The following is a 20,402-nucleotide window of genomic DNA, read 5'->3' as shown; positions in this document are numbered from 1 at the left end:
TTTAAATGAACATTTATAAGAACTGCCTTAACTAATTATACACCTAATTTTAAGGAGCTTACTAAGAAAATGGACACAAGGAAGGCTTCTACTATTAAATAAGTAACTAAAATTGTTGTGTTTCGACTTAAAAATTATTCGAATTGTTCAAAGTAAATTTCATGCTTACTTTGAACAATTTTACTTTAATTTGAAACTTAATGTGTTTCGAATTAAAGTTTTTTATAGCAGTAATTTTTTTAACCCTGTTTTTCTCTCTCTCTTTTTTTGTGGTCTCTTTTTGTTTATTTTTTCTTGGTAGAGTGTGAAATGACATGTGGAGGGAGCTGCATGTGGCCATCCCTGTTATATAATTTGAAGCTCAGCACAGAGAAGATTCCACAATAGTGGAAAGAATGTATGGTCATTCCATTGCATAAGGATGGTGCAAAGACTGATGTGCAGTATAGGCTTGTCAGTATCTCTGGGATAATGATAAAGATCTTGGAAAGAAAAAAAAAAATCGATAAGAGCTGGCATACAGAAATGGGTTGACAGAGAATGTATACTTTGTAACAACCCTAATAATGTTATGGTTCAGTTAGACAAGGGGAATGGATACGATACTTCTGAACTTTGCCAAGGATATATGATTGGATTATAAACCATTAGTATGGATAAGAAGATGGCTAACTGATATTTAAAAAAAAAAATGGTGTATGGGTGTGTCTGCAAAATTTAAGGCAATTAGTCCCTGGTTCATTGTTTGATTTTTGAACTGGTGACATACAACAGTTTGTCGATAATGCAGAGGGTAATCAGGGGTAAACTGACATAAAGCACTTGCAGGATGATTTAAATATGCTGGAAATGTGGGCATGTGAAAATGGCCGTCAGTTCAAGTTTAGTAAAGGTAAAGTTATACACTTAGGTGTGATGAGATTATATTGGTGAGATTTTGCTAGATATTGTGGAAGTTTAGGGATCATATAACAAAGATTGCAAACACAACTTGGGGGATAATGGCATTGTTGAAATGAAGAGGAATAGAGTTTACTGTCAACAGCAAAACTGTGCAAGAGATTTCAGGTAATTTTCAGATGGGAAGCCATCTAACATGATGGCCATTTTGACCAGGAAGGAAACACGATACAATTGCAAAGGATAGAAAAATAATAGAATTTATTATTTTGTTCTGTATGAGAAAATATGAGAAAACTACATGGATTTTATCAATCTGGAATTGAATGACCTGATTTCTCACTGTTGTTAGTTGACAAATATGATCTATCTGATGATTGATAGTAATGGACACCTCTAGTTAACACGAATCATTTTTCTTCCCATTAGCAATCAAGTTGTCCCTCTTCTTGGTCGCTTTAGTGAACTGAATAATCTTCTTACAAAGCATGGAGTTAAAAGCGGTTCAATTGATGGTATTTTATTTGATGTTGGCTTTTCTTCTATGCAAATCGATGAAGCTAACCGTGGCTTTTCCCTCAGCAGAAATGGTCCGTTAGATATGAGAATGGATGGAAAGAGGTAAGTTTTTAATTGGAATTTGGCATATTTTTCCATTAGAAAACACTTCTGCTTATATTCATTGTGTAAAAAATATGTTACAGCAATTACTTTACTTAAAATAACTCGTTATACGAAATAAAACGCAAGCTATATCACAATACTTAAGTAAGCTATAGCATAACTACTTTGTTAACCATTTATACTAGCCTAACATATGGTGAAAGAAAGAAAAAGGGGGAAAGAGTAAATTTTATTTTATTAAAATTGGAACTACATCAGTTGCTACTAATTACCTTTAGGCTCTGCCATCTTGTTCTTCTATACCTGAATGCTATATATATATATAGGTTGCAGATGGGTCTTCCCTAATCCATCATTCTTGTTGAGATTGGGATGATGAATCAGCTTCTCATAAGCTTCTTTCAATATAACCCAGTTATGATCAGAGATAAGCTCATTCATCACACTTAAAACTGTATTAGTGTGCAATATTTTGCAGTATTGCGATATCAAGGACATCAATTAGTCTTGTTACATTTTAGTATGGGTTCTGGAGGTTATAGAATTATAGTGTTCCTGGCAGCAGCAAAGTTGACTGTTCTGCTGTTCTAGGCTATGTGCTTGGCTTTCAGGTCTACTAGAATGGACCCAGTAACTGTTTGTTTGAGCCTTTACTTTTGTGATTTCTGTGTTGGTAGTTGCGGGATTTACATTTCATTGTGTTGTATATTATGCTTGACAGAGATAGATGTACTATCTTTGTCAAGCACAGTATACAACATAATGCTAAGCTCTATTAGCTATTCTAAAGAAACTTCAATATGGCTAATAGTGAGAGTTAACTAGGTAGTAAAGATGGAATTGTGGTGAAGATAGTGGATCTTGTAGGGACATAAAACCCAAGGGCGAGGAGAAGAAAGTATAAAAATTAAGATGTTTCGCAATTACTCTCCAGGACTAGAAAGTGCCACAATAGGATTTGTTCCTTTTCATTTGCAATTTGAACTGTTTCTAAAACTGCCTGATTGTAGTGATGTTCAATAACAAGTTTTTGTTGTGTGTTTGTTATTCATTTTTTTCTCTGCTGTATGGATCACTAACAATGATCATCTTTTTTTTTCTTTTATTAATGAACCAAGAAATTCTCCCAAATCTTCTGTGAGACCATAGAGAGAGAGAGAAAAAAAAAAGTATCATTGTCCAGTTACCCATTTTTCTTAATAAACTAAATATATAACAATACAATTAATTGATAAAATTTATATAAATACGGTGTCACTTTAAGTAGACACTGCTTGGAAAGAAGATGATGGACACCCCAATGGGGATAAGTATAAATTGGAGGAATATGATGCTCCAGGTAAAATGGCTGCAAGAGTGTGAAAGAAGCATTGTGAGAGAATGCAGTGTTACAGGCCCATCTGTTTTGCAAATTGAGCCATCCAAGACCAACAATCAATACTCCATACTGAGATGGAAGCAGAAGGAGACAACTGCAAGTGCCACCTACAGTGGATGACCCACCACACTTGCTAAATGTGACTGTAGGGTGCTATGAAGGATAATATGTAAAAACTGCCATTCAAGGCATCAACTATAACACGAATCTGCACAAAAAAAAACATTCAGAACCGAGGTGCAAAAGAGCATGTACAGTGAGATGTGGTAGCTTGGAAAGCTGGGTTACAGAGTGATGAGTTATGCTGCACCTTCCACATAGCCTTTTAAGGAAAATATGGAGAACCACTCACGAATTCTGAACGTCCAATTCTCATTGTTATTGGCTTAAACTTAATTTTAATAAAATGGCATGATGGGATTTAGTGCTGGCTGAGGACTGCCAAGTTTTACAAGGTTCCCTGCTGTTTTCAATATGAAATTAGGGAAAAGTCACTCCTCGAACAAATTCAAACTCAATGTCAGCAGAAGAAGACAAAAGCTGGTGATATTCTTCTCAATCACAAATAGATGTTATATTGAAATAATGGTGATTAAGGAAAGGAAGAAAAGAGTAGCTATAGTATTCAATACTAAACATGAGAATATGCTTGAATGGCAAGCACTACCAACCAGAGTGATGCGGGCAAATATCAAAATGGGAATTGGACAGTGAGACTTATTTGTCCCTGTGGTTTCACAGACGGTTCTTGTAAGAAAGAAGTGCAAGAATTTTTCGAGGCATTAGAGAAGGTAGTGTTTTTTTAATGTTTTATATCGATCACGTACATAAGAAGTAGAAGAATCTCAGTGCCATGTGGGGGTGCAGATGAGGATTCAGAAATAAGTTGATATTTTGCTTTAAGAGTTGCAGTTTGTAGTTGTTGGAACACTTGATGAGGAAGGCTGTTTGTGGCAGGTCATCCATACTGTGTTTGCTGATCAACTGGTGGACCTCTAGGTAGTGGAGAAGTTGACTGTTTGTGACTCCATTATTTTAGACAGGATTGAGATGATGGCAATTCAGCAGTTTGATAGCAGACTTCTGTCTACTCTTTTTGGAATAGGCTGGATGATTGCTTCCATACTTTGGGATAAGTGATAGCTAAGTATAGATGATACAGAACAGGTGTGAGCTCATTTGGGGAGGTGCAATCAGTACCAGAAGAGTTTTGTGTGTCCAAGTTTAGTATTCTTCTCATGTCTTTTTATCAAAAAACCACAGTATGCATCCTGGTTTGAGTGCATGTATAACAGTGGTACCCAGTGGTGAGCTATGAAAATTTTAACAAAGGGCTCGTATCGTCGAGCAAAACAAAAAACCATGCAAAAAGTATGAGAGGACAATCAACCTCTAAAGGCTATCATTTTTAAACAAATATTTCATGATCTAAACATGAAATATTTGCACACAATCAACTGGAAACAGTTGATTGTGTGCAAATAATCTATACACTGCCAAATAGACTAATTTTTGTTAGGTTACTGTATGAGTTTGTCGCTGAATATGTTTCAAAAAAAAAAAAAATTTTTTTTTTTTTTTTGAAAAAATATAAAAGTAAGCAAGAAGAACAAGTGACTCGCAAATTTTAGAAAAATTTAACAAAGGGCTCGCACGAGCCCCTTATAGCTCACCACTGGTGGTACCATTGGGTCAAGAGAGCTGACAGTGCAGGTGAGCAGAAGTTGCAATGGACCAGAAGGCATGGCTTCCATCTGTTGTCTTATATGGGGTGAGATCTAGATTTGCATTTATCACATGCTTCAGGCCGAGTATGAAACTAGGGTTCTTGAAGCAAGACACCTGCAGCAAGTTTTTTTTTATTTTAAAAAAAAGTCGTTTGCTACAAGTTCCAACCCCTGATTCAACCAGGGGTTGGAACTTGGATGAAAATTTTGGGTAGATAATTTCCAGGACTAAGAGCATTTGGGTCAGAGGAATGGAAGTAATAATAAGGTCATAGTGCTAAAGGAATAAGTTTGGGGTAATTGAAATAAAGCTACTTTGCGAAAGGAGAGGTAATCTATGTGGTGGTATCTGAAAGGAGAAATTGTTAAGAGATCAAGAGTACTGCAAGAGTGAAACTTTACATGTGAAGTTTCTTAAGAACTATGCTGCTTGTATATAGCCTTAGTATGTGTGCTTACACTTGGATAAAGGATTAAACAAGAATATAATTTCTTGATGTTTTTAATTTAATTTATAACTAAGTGGGGAAAAAAAAAAAAATTTTGACAGCATTAAAGCTGTTATTATCTGGAGGCCAGCCCTCAACCTGCTAATAACGCTTTGAGGCTTACTGATCAAATGCAAATAATCCTGGAGAGAGTAGAGTATAAGCAGCCTTCAGGAAGCACTATCCCAGGCAAGTTTTTCCCCCTTTTCTCAACCTTGCAACCATGATAAACAGTCTAAAAAATTCTGGTCAATGCAATTAAAAAAAAAATATGTACTAAAACTTAGTCCTTTGTGGTAAACATGGATAGTTTCCTTTCATTAGAATTTCAGTCAGTGCTGGTGTACCCAGGACTCTGTGCCTATGCTCTTTCTCCTATACATTAGTGATCTCTCTCTAACATCCACTGCTACTTTACTGATAATAATACTCTCCACTCCTCCTTTTCATTCTCAGAATATTGTAGTACTACTCGGATAATTAATGTTTTAAACACTTCTTTAATCTCCTTGCTCAAGTGAAGTGAGGATAACCTGGTGAATTCTAATGCCAATAAAACAGATTCCTCTCTCATTTCCCAGAAGAAAGACCATGCATCATTCTTCCTCGCTTTTGATAATATACTCACCAATAAAGATCAATTTCCTCATGCAACTTATCCTGGCGCAAACACAGCTCCACAGCCTTTCTTTTTTTTCCCAAACAGTACTTGCTCAACTCCTAAGACTCCCTTCAGTTGCATCATGTCTCTTCTATTATTACTATGGATGCTGCTATACTGAATTAGCCACTACCATCCCCACCACTTTTCTCTAATCAGGTACAAACACAACAGCTACTGGTCAATACGCACAAAATTCAGCTCCAAACTTAGTGAACCAACTTCTCATCCTTCTGCTCTTTGAACAGTTTTCCCCAATTATTACAATCCTGAGATTTTCAAGAAACATAAATTCCTTTCTTCTTTCATGTGTGGGGCTGAAGGAAAAAAAAGGATACAATAGAAAACACTCAAATCTTGTATTATAAATCTTTTTTTTTTTGGGGGGGGGGGATTTAGAAAAATTCAGGCCTTAAGGATTTCATACAAGCAAATCATTTTACTAGATTCTTTAAAATGACAAACTTCTGAATTACACCATGGATGTGTCGTGGTTTAGAAGTTTATATAATTTTAAAGAATCTAGAGAAGTTACTTATTCGCACATTGGAACCATTAATATGAATTTGAGATTGATCTTGCATGATGTATGGAAATTGCTTGGGAGATCTTATGTTTCAGTTCCCTTACATAGCAATTTATATTGCTTTTTCATGTTATCCAGATGTTTTCTTTGCTGGCCAGTTATCCTACAAATATTCCAGTAGCAATACCTATCTTCTCTCTCTCTTTTTTTATGACAATAAACCTAGAAATATACATTAAACGTGTGGACAGACTTATGTGTTCGTCGAACATGTTGTTTATTATTTTAACGGTATAATAGAACACAGAAACTAAGTAAATAATTAATTTATTAACTTGATGCTGATATTTCGCTGGTATTATAACCAGCATCTTCAGAGCACAAAAACACTGTTTGTCACAACAATACGCGAGACTAAAACAACACGGTGTACTTAAACAAAATTGTAGCAGCAACACAAAGTCTAGAGTCCTGATTTTGGCACCCTCTATCTGGGAAAAAAAAAAAAAAAAAACACGCTATCATATATTACTAGAGTCCTAAGAAAAGTGCTAGTTTTTTCTTAATATGACTGTCTCCCAGATCTTCAGCAAGTTAATACAGCCATATTTGTTGAGATTTGGAGTGTGTTTTAGGGCTTCTTTCGCCTCTAAGAACAATCTCTCTGATTTATATGGGTTTCTGTGTAGTACTTTTGTGTTTTTCCAGTTGATCCTGTGTGCAGAGGTATCCAGAGCATGGTCTGCTAGGCCCGACTTCCCATAATGATATTTCCGGACGTATCGTTTATGTTCGCTGATGCGGATATTCACAGTTCTTCCTGTTTGACCGTAGTAGGCTTGATTGCATGAGCAGGGTACTTGGTAGACTCCTGGATGTGATAAAGGAGGAATGCTGTTCTTGGGTGGGCGGATGAGGGTGGCTAATTTGCTACATGGTCTGAATGTAGTGTGTAGTTTATGTTTATTGAGAATTCTTGAAATCTTTTCGGATGTGCCTTTAATGTAAGGGATGGTGACTGTTTTGTTGTAGTTCTCTGTGGTGGATGGTGGGAGGGGTTTCTTAGGAGTGTTTAGTATTTTGTTTATTTTATGTGGATTGTAGCCGTTGGCCAAGAAGGTGTGGCGTAAGTGAGTCAGTTCAGGAGTAAGAGCCTTGTCATTGGAACAGATTGCTCTTGCTCTATGGGTTAGCATTTTTAATATGCGATATTGTTGAGAAGGATGATAGTTTGTGTAAGTATCTGCCTGTATGTGTGGGTTTTCTAAAAACTGAAAATGATAAAGAACCATCTGGGAGACGTGTGATGAGTGTATCCAGGAAGGGCAGACAGTTGTTGGCTTCCAGTTCCATAGTAAAGTGGATTTTTGTATGTTGGCTATTTAAATGTGCTAAGAATGTTTTCAATGTCTCAGGGCCACGTGGCCAAATAGCCAGCACATCATCAACATAGCGTAGCCAAAGTATTGGTTTGAGAGTGGCTGTATTGATTGCTTGTTTTTCCAAGTGTTCTATGTAAAAGTTGGCTGAGGGGGGAAGGGAGGGGGAGCCCATGGCTGTCCCATCAATTTGTTTGTATATTTTCCCTTTCCATGTGAAATATCCTGCATGTATTGTGAATTTGAATAGTTCAAATATATCAGGGGGGAAGTGTGGCTTCAGTAGATTGAGGGTTTCTATTAGTGGTACATTTGTGAATAGTGAAGTGATGTCAAAGCTTACTATTAAGTCTCGGTTTACTTAGTTTCTGTGTTCTATTATACCGTTAAAATAATAAACAACATGTTCGACGAACACATAAGTCTGTCCACACGTTCAAGGATTCTTCACGGAGACGATATCGTACGCAAGACACAACGATATGGTAAGTGGAAGTTGAAATTGGCGGGGCAACTAAACAGGTTAGCCTTCTTAAAGAGGTGCCGAGACACAAAATTAATACCGAACTGTTTTAAAATCAAAAACAAGTTCCACTCGGCCAAAGCCCAACGCATCTATAAACGAGTGAGTGTAGCACTTTTACGCGAACAAATTAACACCACTCGCCGGGAATTAGCACAAGCAAATACAACCATCAGCGCATTACGAGAATCACTGCATAATATTCTAAATACGGAACTTTGGCAGACCTTAGAGAACATCACTGACGCAACGGCAAAAAAAGAATTCGACAGAGTCAAAAACCGGCACCAAAAGAAGTTCGAAAATCTACAACAAGACCTCGTCGTCGTGAATCTATCGTCACTCACCTTAAGCAAAGAAGCCACGACTGCTTTAAGTCGAGGGCACAACTTTGCCATAACTCTCAAGCAAGTTCCAAAAGCCGAAATAATGCCGTCCATCGAACGAGGAATATACGACCCTCCAACAATAGCTAACAACATACGTTTAGATGTGGCCAACATCCTAATCAAGTCCAAGCCTCCAAAAAAATAATATCCCACATAAGGAATTCATTGCTATAAAAGAGCTACACAACAACAGCCAGATTACCATAACAAAAGCAGACAAAGAAAATGCAACCGTGGTGATGGACAAAACTGAATATGAAAACAAAATGCACACACTATTACAAGATCAGTCAACATCGCAATCCCACCAACACACAAAAGAATGAGGCACGAAAATTATTAAAAAAAGTCACTTCCTGGCCCAAAGACACATTTAACAAACTCAAACCCTTCCATGTTAAAACACCGAGGATCTATGGATCACCAAAAATTCACAAACCAGGCACACCCCTACGCCCAATTGTGGACAGTATAAATAGTCCCACATACAAACTAGCTAGACATTTAGCGAAGCTACTAGCCACTCTCACTAACAATTCTCCCTCCTTTGTCAAAAATTCAGCACACCTAAAAAGCATCTTACAAAACCTCACCCTAAAAAGCTCAGACTTAATAGTAAGCTTTGACATCACTTCACTATTCACAAATGTACCACTAATAGAAACCCTCAATCTACTGAAGTCACACTTCCCCCCTGATATATTTGAACTATTCAAATTCACAATACATGCAGGATATTTCACATGGAAAGGGAAAATATACAAACAAATTGATGGGACAGCCATGTGCTCCCCCCTTTCTCTCCCCCCCCAGCCAACTTTTACATAGAACACCTGGAAAAACAAGCAATCAATACAGCCACTCTCAAACCAACACTTTGGCTATGCTGATGATGTGCTTGCTATTTGGCCACATGGCCCTGAGACATTGAAAACATTCTTAGCACATTTAAATAGACAACATCCAAAAATCCACTTTACTGTGGAACTGGAAGCCAACAACTGTCTGCCCTTCCTGGATACACTCATCACACGTCTCCCAGATGGTTCCTTATCATTTTCAGAAAACCCACACATACAGGCAGATACTTACACAAACAATCACACCATCATCTTTCTCAACAATATGGCATATTAAAAACGCTAACCCATAGAGCGAGAGCAATCTGTTCAAATGACAAGGCTCTTACTGCTGAACTGACTCACTTACGCCACACCTTCTTGGCCAACGGCTACAATCCACAAAAAATAAACAAAATACTAAACACTCCTAAGAAACCCCTCCCACCATTCACCACAGAGAACTACAACAAAACAGTCACCATCCCTTACATTAAAGGCACATCCGAAAAGATCTCAAGAATTCTCCATAAACATAAACTATGCACTACATTCAGACCATGTAGCAAATTAGCCACCCTCATCCGCTCATCCAAGAACAGCATTCCTCCTTTATCACATCCACGAGTCTACCAAGTACCCTGCTCATGCAATCAAGCCTACTACGGTCAAACAGGAAGAACTGTGAATATCCGCATCAGCGAACATAAACGATACATCCGGAAATATCATTATGGGAAGTCGGGCCTAGCAGACCATGCTCTGGATACCCCTGCACACAGGATCAACTGGAAAAACACAAAAGTACTACACAGAAACCCATATAAATCAGAGAAATTGTTCTTAGAGGCGACAGAAGCCCTAAAACACACTCCAAATCTCAAGAAATATGGCTGTATTAACTTGCCAAAGATCTGGGAGACAGTCATATTAAGAAAAAACTAGCACTTTTCTAGGACTCTAGTAATATATGATAGTGTTTTTTTTTTTTTTTTTTCCAGATAGAGGGCACCAAAATCAGGACTCTAGTCTTTGTGTTGCTGCTATAATTTTGTTTAAGTACACCATGATGTTTTAGTCTCGCGTATTGTGACAAACAGTGTTTTTGTGCTCTGAAGATGCTGGTTATAATACCAGCGAAATATCAGCATCAAGTTAATAAATTAATTATTTACTTAGTTTCTGTGTTCTATTATACCGTTAAAATAATAAACAACTAGAAATATACATGTTAAAAATATATATATGCTGAATTGATTTTTGCTTGAACTGCCATGACATAATTGGTAAACTAAAAGCTTAGTAGTAAGCTGGGATGCTGAGTAAAATAGGAAATGGAGATATTCATTTTAGCAACTTGATCAGAGCAAACGTTTTCAGGAGCATAGAAAAAGAAGAGCAGAAATTATTCCCTTTGGGGCTTTTGTATATATTATCAGTGGACACAAAGCTGAGAAACTTTGCAGAAGGTTATGGTTTGTTATCCACAAGAGATCTGACAAAGGAAAGAGTGAGTCAGTGTTTATTCTAGCAGACCATTTTTGATAATCACTAGTTTGGCCAGCAGAATTAGGACTAGAGGATAAGTCTAAATTGATCATAGTATGGTGGCTGCTCTTCTAAGCACAACACATAGGTTTTGGTGCAGTGTAGGAAGTAGCGGCTGTCAATGGCTGCCTTAATGCTTCTGTTCTAGTAGCCTCATCAGCAGAGCAATTACACTAACAATACAATAGCAACTCTGGCTAGCGATGCCTTTCAACATGTGAGGCATAAATAGTATTGTTGCATTGACAAGATGAGATTCTGACTTGGAAGTGTTTAGTTGTGGTCCCCAATGTACATGAAGAATGGTTTTATGGACCATCCACCCTTACTCCAATATAACCTCACTAGTAGAATTGGCCTCATGTATAGTGATGGAGTATGATACCTTACTAATGCCAGGTGTCATTAACTAACTTAACTACCTTTCCTATCGAACATGCCCTAAATAGTATTCTATAACCTAAAGGAGATTGCTCTCAAAACTTGTCATTAATATAATCACCGGAGAGTTAGACTCCCAACAATTGCCTGTGCTGGAACAGGGTGTAGTTTTTCTAGAGTACTGCCTCCTCATACCTCTCACGATGTCATCCCTAGAGAGCAAGTTCCCACATTTGTACGGGTAGCACACGATTTTCTCTCTACAGGTACCTCTTTAAAGACTGAGGCATGTGGGATCTGCACTTCAGACAGCTTATCTTAATTTGACCAGCAAGAGGTCCAATATCTCTTGCACATCTGCCTCAATGAGAGTCATAGTTATTCATCCACAATCTTGATTGATGTTCAGTTTGGCACTGGGCAGGAACTAGCTTTAGTGTATGTATACTTGTTCTGCATCTGGCAGTTCCATTTTCACAAAGCCTGCTAGTTGCAATTTTTTCAGTAAAATTAGCATTTGTGAAGCATCTTGATAATATCAAATATCTAAAATGTAATTCAAATTGATCTTTTGCTTTACATAAATTGTGTACTTCCTGTATCCAATGGTTACATTATAAATAGCTGTCATAATGTATTTTCTGGAATTGAAAATTTAAAAAGAATGTTAGGACAAATGTGTTTAGTTAGCTGCTATGTTTAGTGCTACAGTAAATCTGTTTTGCTTTCATGCATGCGGCATAGTCTGCGAAAGGAAGGGGGGGGGGTTTCCCATTACTAGTGTTGTTCCACCTGTCTCTAATGATACTAATTATTGCTAAATATAGTACATAGACTGTAAATGTCTCTATCCTGTATTTAGTGATAAACAAAGCTGCTTATTTTTTCACAAGATAGGTTTTTATTCCAGTCTTCAGAAACAACAGACAGTAAAAATTTATCTATTCCTGAATAAAAATGAATACTTGAATAATGTATGAAAAGCCAAACGGCTATTTTTCTGGTGACCTTAATTAAAATTAAGGGGAGAAAAATCCCTTGTTGTTTTACAGCCAGTAAGCGAAACTCTAAGATCGAGAACTACGATCTATGAGTTTCATGCCGAAGAACTATCGGCGAATCCAAGCGTAAGTGACACTTGGTAGTACAACACCAAGGCAACTCGAAGCAAAGGTGGAACAAGCTCCCTCACCATCCTTGATATTTTCTCATAATGTAAAAACACAGCTCCTAGGAGCTGTGTTTTTACATTATGACCAGTTTCAACCTTTTTTTTGAGGTCTCATCAGTGAGTAGGTAGACCTGGATGATATCAAAGTTTAAGTGAAAAGAACTTACATACCTTCACTATATGAATGCCATATATATTATAACTAAGATGAAAAACCTAATGGCTTTTCATCTTAGTTATAATCTAATGATGAGACCTCAAAAAAAGGTTGAAACCGGTCTGGGTAGTGACCTCTCCTCATAATGTAATGACAGTATTACATCTCCTAGGAGCTGTGTTTTTACATTATGAGAAAATATCAAAGATGGTGAGGGATCTTGCTCCGCCTTTGCTTCGAGTTGCTTTGGTGTTGTACTACCAAGTCGTCACTTACGCTTGGATTCGCCGATAGTTCTTCAGCATGAAACTCGTAGATCGTAGTTCTCGATCTTAGAGTTTTGCTTACTGGCTGTAAAACAAAACAAAAAAGTAATGGTAGGATTTATGAAAGGGTGGATAATTACAATGATGATTGGAAATTATGTATCCTGTTACAGTGTGAAATGTATACTGATCCTCAGAAAACAAAGTACAAATTTAATAAGATGATTTGCTGCTCCAAATCCATATAATCCTGCCTTGTCTAAATGAATCACCTGATCAAAAACAAATCTCTTCCCATCATGTCTAGAATTTGTAGGATCACAAATATTAAATATTTGGACGTTTGTGATGATCTTTAGGTGGGAGACCACTGCCCCACCGGATGTGGCTTGAAAAAGTTCAATTTTTTATCTCGAAAACAGGGTTTCTAGACTATCTAAAAATAAATAAATAAAAAATATATAAAACTGATTAAAACAGGGGGTGAAATCCTTAACCCACTGTACAAATTTACTGCAGGTTTATTAATAATCTTTTGTGGGTGGGAACCACATAAAAGAAAAATGTAGCATTCTCCATTATTGTTTTCTAATATATTCTAAAACAGGTACATTCTTGCTTCACCCCATGCAGATTTGGTTACAATTAAAAAATCACCACAATATGTGGTGCATCTGCTTAAATCTAAGCATGAAATTTCCAAGGCACATGGTGTTTTCTTTCTCCCCATCAGATAGAGTGATGGCGAAAGAGCTACAATTGCCCCACATTCATTAACATTATCCATAAGAAATCTTAAGATTAGTTATACTATTAAGTATACCCATATATATGGACATTAGCTCTTAGTTTAGTGCTGTGCGCCTGTCACAGTTTCATCATGTTCTGATGATGATGCTGGGCAGAGAAATATGAGTTTAATAAATATATTTTTTCCTCATGGTGTTAGTTATACTGTTAAGCTTTATTATGGCTAATGAATAACACCTAAGCCTTTCTGTATGAATTCATTAACATTTGGTGCATTAATTTGCCAAAGATCTGAGAAACTCATTTTTGAGTTCTGATTGCCTGACTTCCGCAAATTAACTTTTATGATTATCTGGCCAATAGACGATGGCATGTTAGGACATTAATTATGTTTTAGTTACAATTTGAATTGTTTTCTACATTTATAATTGTGCTCTGAAGATGCTGGGTAGAAAACTAGTGAAATAGTAAGTTTAATAAATGTATTTTTTCCTCTCTGTGTTGTTCATACTGTAATGCACCATTAAGAAGTAAGAAAACAATGTTTGCACATGAAGTATCTTCACATCAATTGCCATAACAGCACACTTCCTTTTGGATGTGCATAATGATATGCATTATGGGAGGGTCTCTATCCAGACTAGTTTTGACCTTCATTGAGGTCTCATCAATGGGAGCCAGACCCAGAAGAAATACATAGGTTGAATTAATGTAGAACTTATATATTTCCCATATCCACTGAACTACCCACTATCATTACTGTACTTTTTTCTAAATATATTTGTATATGAAGTGGCTACTGATAACTTCAAGGCATACATCCTTTTGGAAATGTATAATGCTATGCATTGTGGGAAGGATTCTAAGACATGTTTTGCAACCTGTTGTGGTTGGTTTTACATATCCAGAGCACAGTATATCAGTGTGATTATGCATTAACCGAATGATAAGTGGAGTATCTCTAGCTGTGTTAACTAGCAGTTAATGTTTCTGTATTTTCAAATGAAGGTCTCCACACTATGTGAGATCTGTAATGAAGGTTAGTTACCTAATAATTAGATGGCATTTCATCTGATTGGGATCACACATTTGCTCTGGTATCTACAGCCTCATTTGTGGATATGGGACATATACCAGTGAGTTAATGACTAATTTTCTCTTTTCAGTAGGATTCTTACCCATCAGAATTCTGCCTGCTCTCCCAGTACCCTTCAAAAGGTATCTGTGATGTTACTTATCTAATACACAGTTCTGATTTTTAAATTTTATAGATCATATCTCCTGTGGTGGTTTATAACTGTCTTCAGTAACAAGCAGCATGGGCAACTTAAATTCTCATTAAAAGTTAGCTTTAGTTTCCCTTTTTGTGTTAATTAAACTTATGCCTTGTCAAGAAATTTAGCTTCTTTGAAACCTACTTAATGTTTATGACAGGGTGGTATTAATTATATCTGCTGTGTTTGTAAATTACATGTTATTCTGGCCAGATTGCCTGTTTTTCTGGATGAAAAAACTTTGCCACTCCTCCCATATTAGTCTGACTGACCTTCAACTGGAAAGCCCCAATGAATTATGCTTTTTTTTCTTTTAGGTATAGTGATCAACCAACAGCTGCCGATGTTGTTAATAATTTAAATGGACAGGAATTAGCACAAATATTTCGAATATATGGAGAGGAAAAATTTTCAAAAAAGATTGCAGCAGCAATTGTGGATTCACGATTTATGATGAGAGATATCCAGACAACTCAAGAGCTAGCTGAAATTGTAGCGAGTGCTGTACCTGAGTAAGTATCTTTTTCCCCCCTTTTTTTTTTGGTTGTTGTCCAGTAGCAAGTATAGACAAAGTTTCTTTGCACATTTTAGATATACTTTATTTTTCATCATCAAATTCCTGATAGGTACCCTTGGGGGAGGGTATAAAGGATATTATGAAAAAGTTACATTATTACTAGCTTCCAATCAACAATTTTCCTCCAAATTAATCTCTTATCTGTCAAAGACTCCAATATTTCTGTCTTTTAAGGAACTTTTTACTCAATCCATCCATCCTATATTTTGGTCTTCCTCTAGGTTTTTTTCTTGCCAACCTGGTAAAGAATAGTGTTTTGCTAATCTTTCCCATTCTGTTTAAATTACTATACAACCTTAGATTAGCCGTACTCAGATGTTCTTGAACACAAACAATCTCAAGTTCATTTTTAATATGATACTGCCATTGATGACATCTCTTCACTCTACTATCTTTCTCAGTGGTCTCTATTCTGTGATCTAGCATTTCATCTCTAACCCAGCTCTCAGATCCATAAGTTAAAATTGGTTTGAACACTGTCCTGTATACAGCTTAATATTTTGACTAATTTCTTTCTTATTCAATATAAATTCCTAACATACCAGCTTCACTAATTCTATATTTTATTTCCTATTTAGTTTGCATCATCACTAAAAATTGCCTAAATAGCTGAAATATTTTACTTGTTCTATGTTCCTGCTTAAATTTATTACAACAGTAACTTTCATCCATGCTACTGTGAATGAAAGTCACAACCTATTGGCTGCAAAGCCAATCAAATTATTATTGTAGTGTCACATTCACCTTAATCCTACAGGAACTGATAGAACTTAGAAGTTATGGTTATGCCTATCTACATGGCACACAAGTAACAACAGTCTATTGAATTTTACTGAATATTGATTTACAATATTTTAATAAAAGAAGTGAGTTATTTTATTAAGATTTTTTTTTTTCTTCTTATAGTGAAGAACGTGTAGACAGATTACAGCGTCCTACTCATGTGGCAACCAAAATTTTCCAAGCTCTTCGAATCTTTGTTAATAATGAACTTAATGAATTAAATTATGGTCTTGAACTTTCACACCATTTTTTGAAACCTGGTGGACGAGCAGCAGTCCTAACATTTCACTCATTAGAAGATCGTATTGTGAAGCGCCATTTTATAGGAATTGACATAGATGAACCTATCAGTTCGACATTAGGTCAGAAATATCGTAACGCTGCCAAGTGGCATACAAAAGATGAAATTGATAATTTTATGACAAAGAAATGGATGCCTATTAACAAAAAAGTTATTACACCATCAGAGGAAGAAGTTAAAAATAATCCAAGAAGCCGTTCTTCTAAACTGAGAGGTGCTATCAAATTAATTAGCTGAACTTTATATCAGTTGTAAATTTTATCGCTTCTGAAAATAACATACAATGGAATAATTGTATTTTTCATTGCTCAAATAAATAATGGATAACTTAGGTGAAATAAATTATTAGCAAAATTTTTGTCCCAGACATCTTCTGTATATAAGATGGAACAGAAAAAACTTCAATGTTTACAAAGTCCTGGATTTAAAAAACAAATCAGATCAGACAGCACTATCTTCCATAAGGGAGAGAAACATAGACCACACTGAACCTCAAATTAGGATGATTTAATTAGCTGTGTGAAGGCATCACAGCTTATATATATATATGTGAAAGGATAGAACACTATCTTTCAAAAGGCATTATTATTATTATCTGAGACCTCTAGGGAGGCTGTAAATTACCCAACCCAGCTATCATACCTTCCCTTAGATTCACTCACCGCTTTCTGGGAGAAAAACCTAGCTCTTGCCCCCTTTCTTGACTGAGAACAACCTTAACTTCCATGGATGCCTCATGTTCTTTCCCCACCCTCCATACGATGAAAAATTTCATCATTCAAAAGTTTATAGACCTCTATCATATCACCCCTCTTTCTCCTGTTAACCAGAGTCTGCAGTCCACATACTCACAATCTGTCCTCAAAATCTAAATCCCAAATCAAAATCCACTCCCCTCTACTGACTTCCAACTTTGGGCAATATTGCATAACCGAACCTGTGCAGAAAAGATGCTCTAGTAACAGAGTACAAAAAAATAAACAGCAATCCTCTGTTACCAATATATGAAGACTTCCCATATATATATATAAATCGCCTTAAATCCCAATGGCCTTCACTAATACTGGCTTAAGAACTAGTAAACAGCAATTTCAACGTTAATTCAAAATGGCTAGAAACTTGGAAAGAAAAATTGCTACAGACTTAAACAAGTATATCCTTACCAACCACAATCTGAAAGGGATTGAGCTTCCACATCATCTATGGAAAAGCTTAAATAGGATATGCACATAACATGGTATCTGTGCAGACAGCTTACACAAGTGGGGAAGATCACCTACACCCCAGTGTGACTGTGGGCCATAAACCAAACCATCCGGCAAATTGTGGAGGACTACAGCATAAGAGCCTACCCTGCTGACCTGAGAAACTTTTTTGAGGCAGGTACTTCAGCTCTTTAATGGGTATCTGAACTACAATTAAAATTTTAGTGACTTTTTTACATGTGCATTACTCTTCTCATTTTTGTTGTCTGCACAAATATGTATTTATATACAACGATGGTCTGAAAAGTTCTCAGCCTCAACCATATCAGCAAGGTTTTATTTGTATCCCTTGAAATGGATAAAATTGAGTATTGTGCTGTTATAAAATTCTTTGTAAAAGAAGGTTTAACACCAAAAGAAATTCATTTGAAGTTCATGGACACGCTTCTCCGTTGTTTTCAACAATTAAGAAATGGGCAGCCGAGTTTAAACATTGCCATACCAGTCTTGAAGATGATCCACGTGAAGGACATCCAAAAAGTGAAACTACACCAGAAATCATTGATCAAGTGCACAATATGGTATTGGATGAGCAGCGAGTCAATGTGCGTTAAATTGCTCAGACTATAGGCATTTCAAGAGAACGTGGAGGATTTATTTTGCATGAAGAATTGCAAATGAAAAAGCTTTGCACAAGATGGGTGCCATGCTTGCTCACAGCAGATCAAAAATGCACTCGCATGAAAATCTCTGAATAGTGCTTGGAGCATTTTAACAAGAATAAAACTGATTTTGTGCATCAGTTTATTACTATGGATGAGACTTTGATTCACCAGAATTCAAACAGCAGTCAAAACAGTGGACAGAAGCCTGTTGTTCAGTGCCAAAGAAGACAAAGTCGGTTCCATCAGCAGGAAAGATCGTGGCATCAATGATTTGGGATGCTAAAGGCATTTGGTTTATTAATTATCTTGAAAAGGGTAAAACAATAACCAGGGAATATTATTCCTATCTTTTAACTAGACTAGACGAAAAAATTCGTGAGAAAAGACCTGGTTTGCAGAAGAAAAAATCATCTTTCATCAAGACAATGCACCTTCCCACAAAGGTATTTTGGCAGTGGGAAAATTAAGGGATCTGCACTATGAATTGTTGAAACATCCACCCTATACCCCAGATGTGGCTCCCTCTGACTTCTGTCTCTTCCCAAAACCAAAACTCTTCCTCCCTGGTCAGCGTTTTTCTTCGAATGAAGAGGTGATTGTAATTAATTAGGAAAATATTGCTTTCCTAATTAATTTCAGTGTAATTATATCTACTAAATGATTTTAACCGCAAGTTATCTCAAATATTTTACAAGTGGTGTCCTTACTGAGCTTGAGTATTCTCAAATGCACTTTTGCAGGTATGTGGAGACATCTATTATATGAATATAATTCAGTGGAAATTAAGCACTTCTGTCTTCATCATCAGGAAAGAGAGAGACGTAGCCCAATCAGACATGATGAGTAGTTCTGAATTTCTGTTTTCATTTCACCTCCTACACATCTCCTAAATTCTCAGACAATGCACAGGAAAAAAAATAGTATATGTAGATTTTCAACTGACTCAAGAGAAAATTTTCACCTCTTCCATATACTTGGAGGAGGAAAATAAAATTTGCATCATCTGGTGACCAATCCCCCTCCCCAGATTGAAAGGAAGACACTTTCCAACACAGCTTTATCCCACTGCAAAAAATCTAACAATGTGTGTGTCCACACATTGTTAGATTTTTGATACATGTATCCACACATTGTTTGATACAATCTATCCACACCCTATTTCAAAAAATATTAATTTTCGAGAGTATGATGGAAATCATACAAAATGTTCACCATACTGTGTAAAAATACTGAGGAAGATTTACAATAAAATGTACTTAACCTTGAGTGAATAAAAGAAAATAAGCTAGGAAGCAGAGTTTGGCTAGCTTTAAAACAAATAAATAAAATAAATTTTTATACATCTCTCGTCGTCGATGGCCATTTAATTATTTTCAACTTTGACTCTCAGTGCTGTCCTATTCATCAAGCATCATTGTTTAATGTTTGTACTGCTGAATGTGCTTTTCACTTTTTTGGATAACATTGTATAATCACAGCACCATCTTCATAATATTGCGATGACACATATGGTAGGAAGCCAGTTCTGAGAAATCCTTCAAATTGACTATAATAATGGAGCAATATATAACTGATATTAGTTAGGTAAGAAGTAGCTGCTTCTTAGAAACCAGATCAAACAAGCTTTAAATAACTGAAAACAAAAAAACAAAACACCAATACAATAAAAGCAATCTGAATAAACTTATGTTACAATCCCATCTGCAAATCCAGATGGGATTGTAACATTGATCAAGATTGAAAACTTGGGGGGGTGGGGAGCTATCACCTTAAGACACATTCAGGGAAAAGGGATAAACAATCTTTATTGTATTTGAAAAGAAGAGAAAGAACTAGGAGACATGTATCTATCTACCCCTATTTAAAAAAATATTAATTAGTAAATTTTAA

The 20,402-nt window shown here is 36.3% G+C and overlaps 1 protein-coding gene across 1 annotated transcript in view; it reads left to right on the top strand.

Moving 5' to 3' along the window:
* Nucleotides 1–17,000, top strand: part of LOC150092819 (12S rRNA N(4)-cytidine methyltransferase METTL15) — an 86,707-nt gene extending 69,707 nt beyond the window's left edge. The window contains exons 4-6 of the mRNA XM_090414641.1: nucleotides 1,330–1,521; nucleotides 15,299–15,493; nucleotides 16,465–17,000. Of these exons, the coding sequence (XP_090270767.1) occupies nucleotides 1,330–1,521; nucleotides 15,299–15,493; nucleotides 16,465–16,879 (802 nt within the window). The 3' untranslated portion in view covers nucleotides 16,880–17,000. The remainder of the gene's footprint in view (nucleotides 1–1,329; nucleotides 1,522–15,298; nucleotides 15,494–16,464) is intronic.
* Nucleotides 17,001–20,402: the final 3,402 nt, after the last annotated feature.

Source organism: Typopeltis vanoorti, chromosome 25 (assembly GCF_054136105.1).
Source record: "Typopeltis vanoorti isolate ZY-2024b chromosome 25, IOZ_Tvanoo_1.0, whole genome shotgun sequence".
NCBI lineage: Eukaryota > Metazoa > Arthropoda > Arachnida > Uropygi > Thelyphonidae > Typopeltis > Typopeltis vanoorti.
Note: the sequence above shows the minus strand (reverse complement) of the source record. Positions and strands in the feature narration are given on the sequence as shown.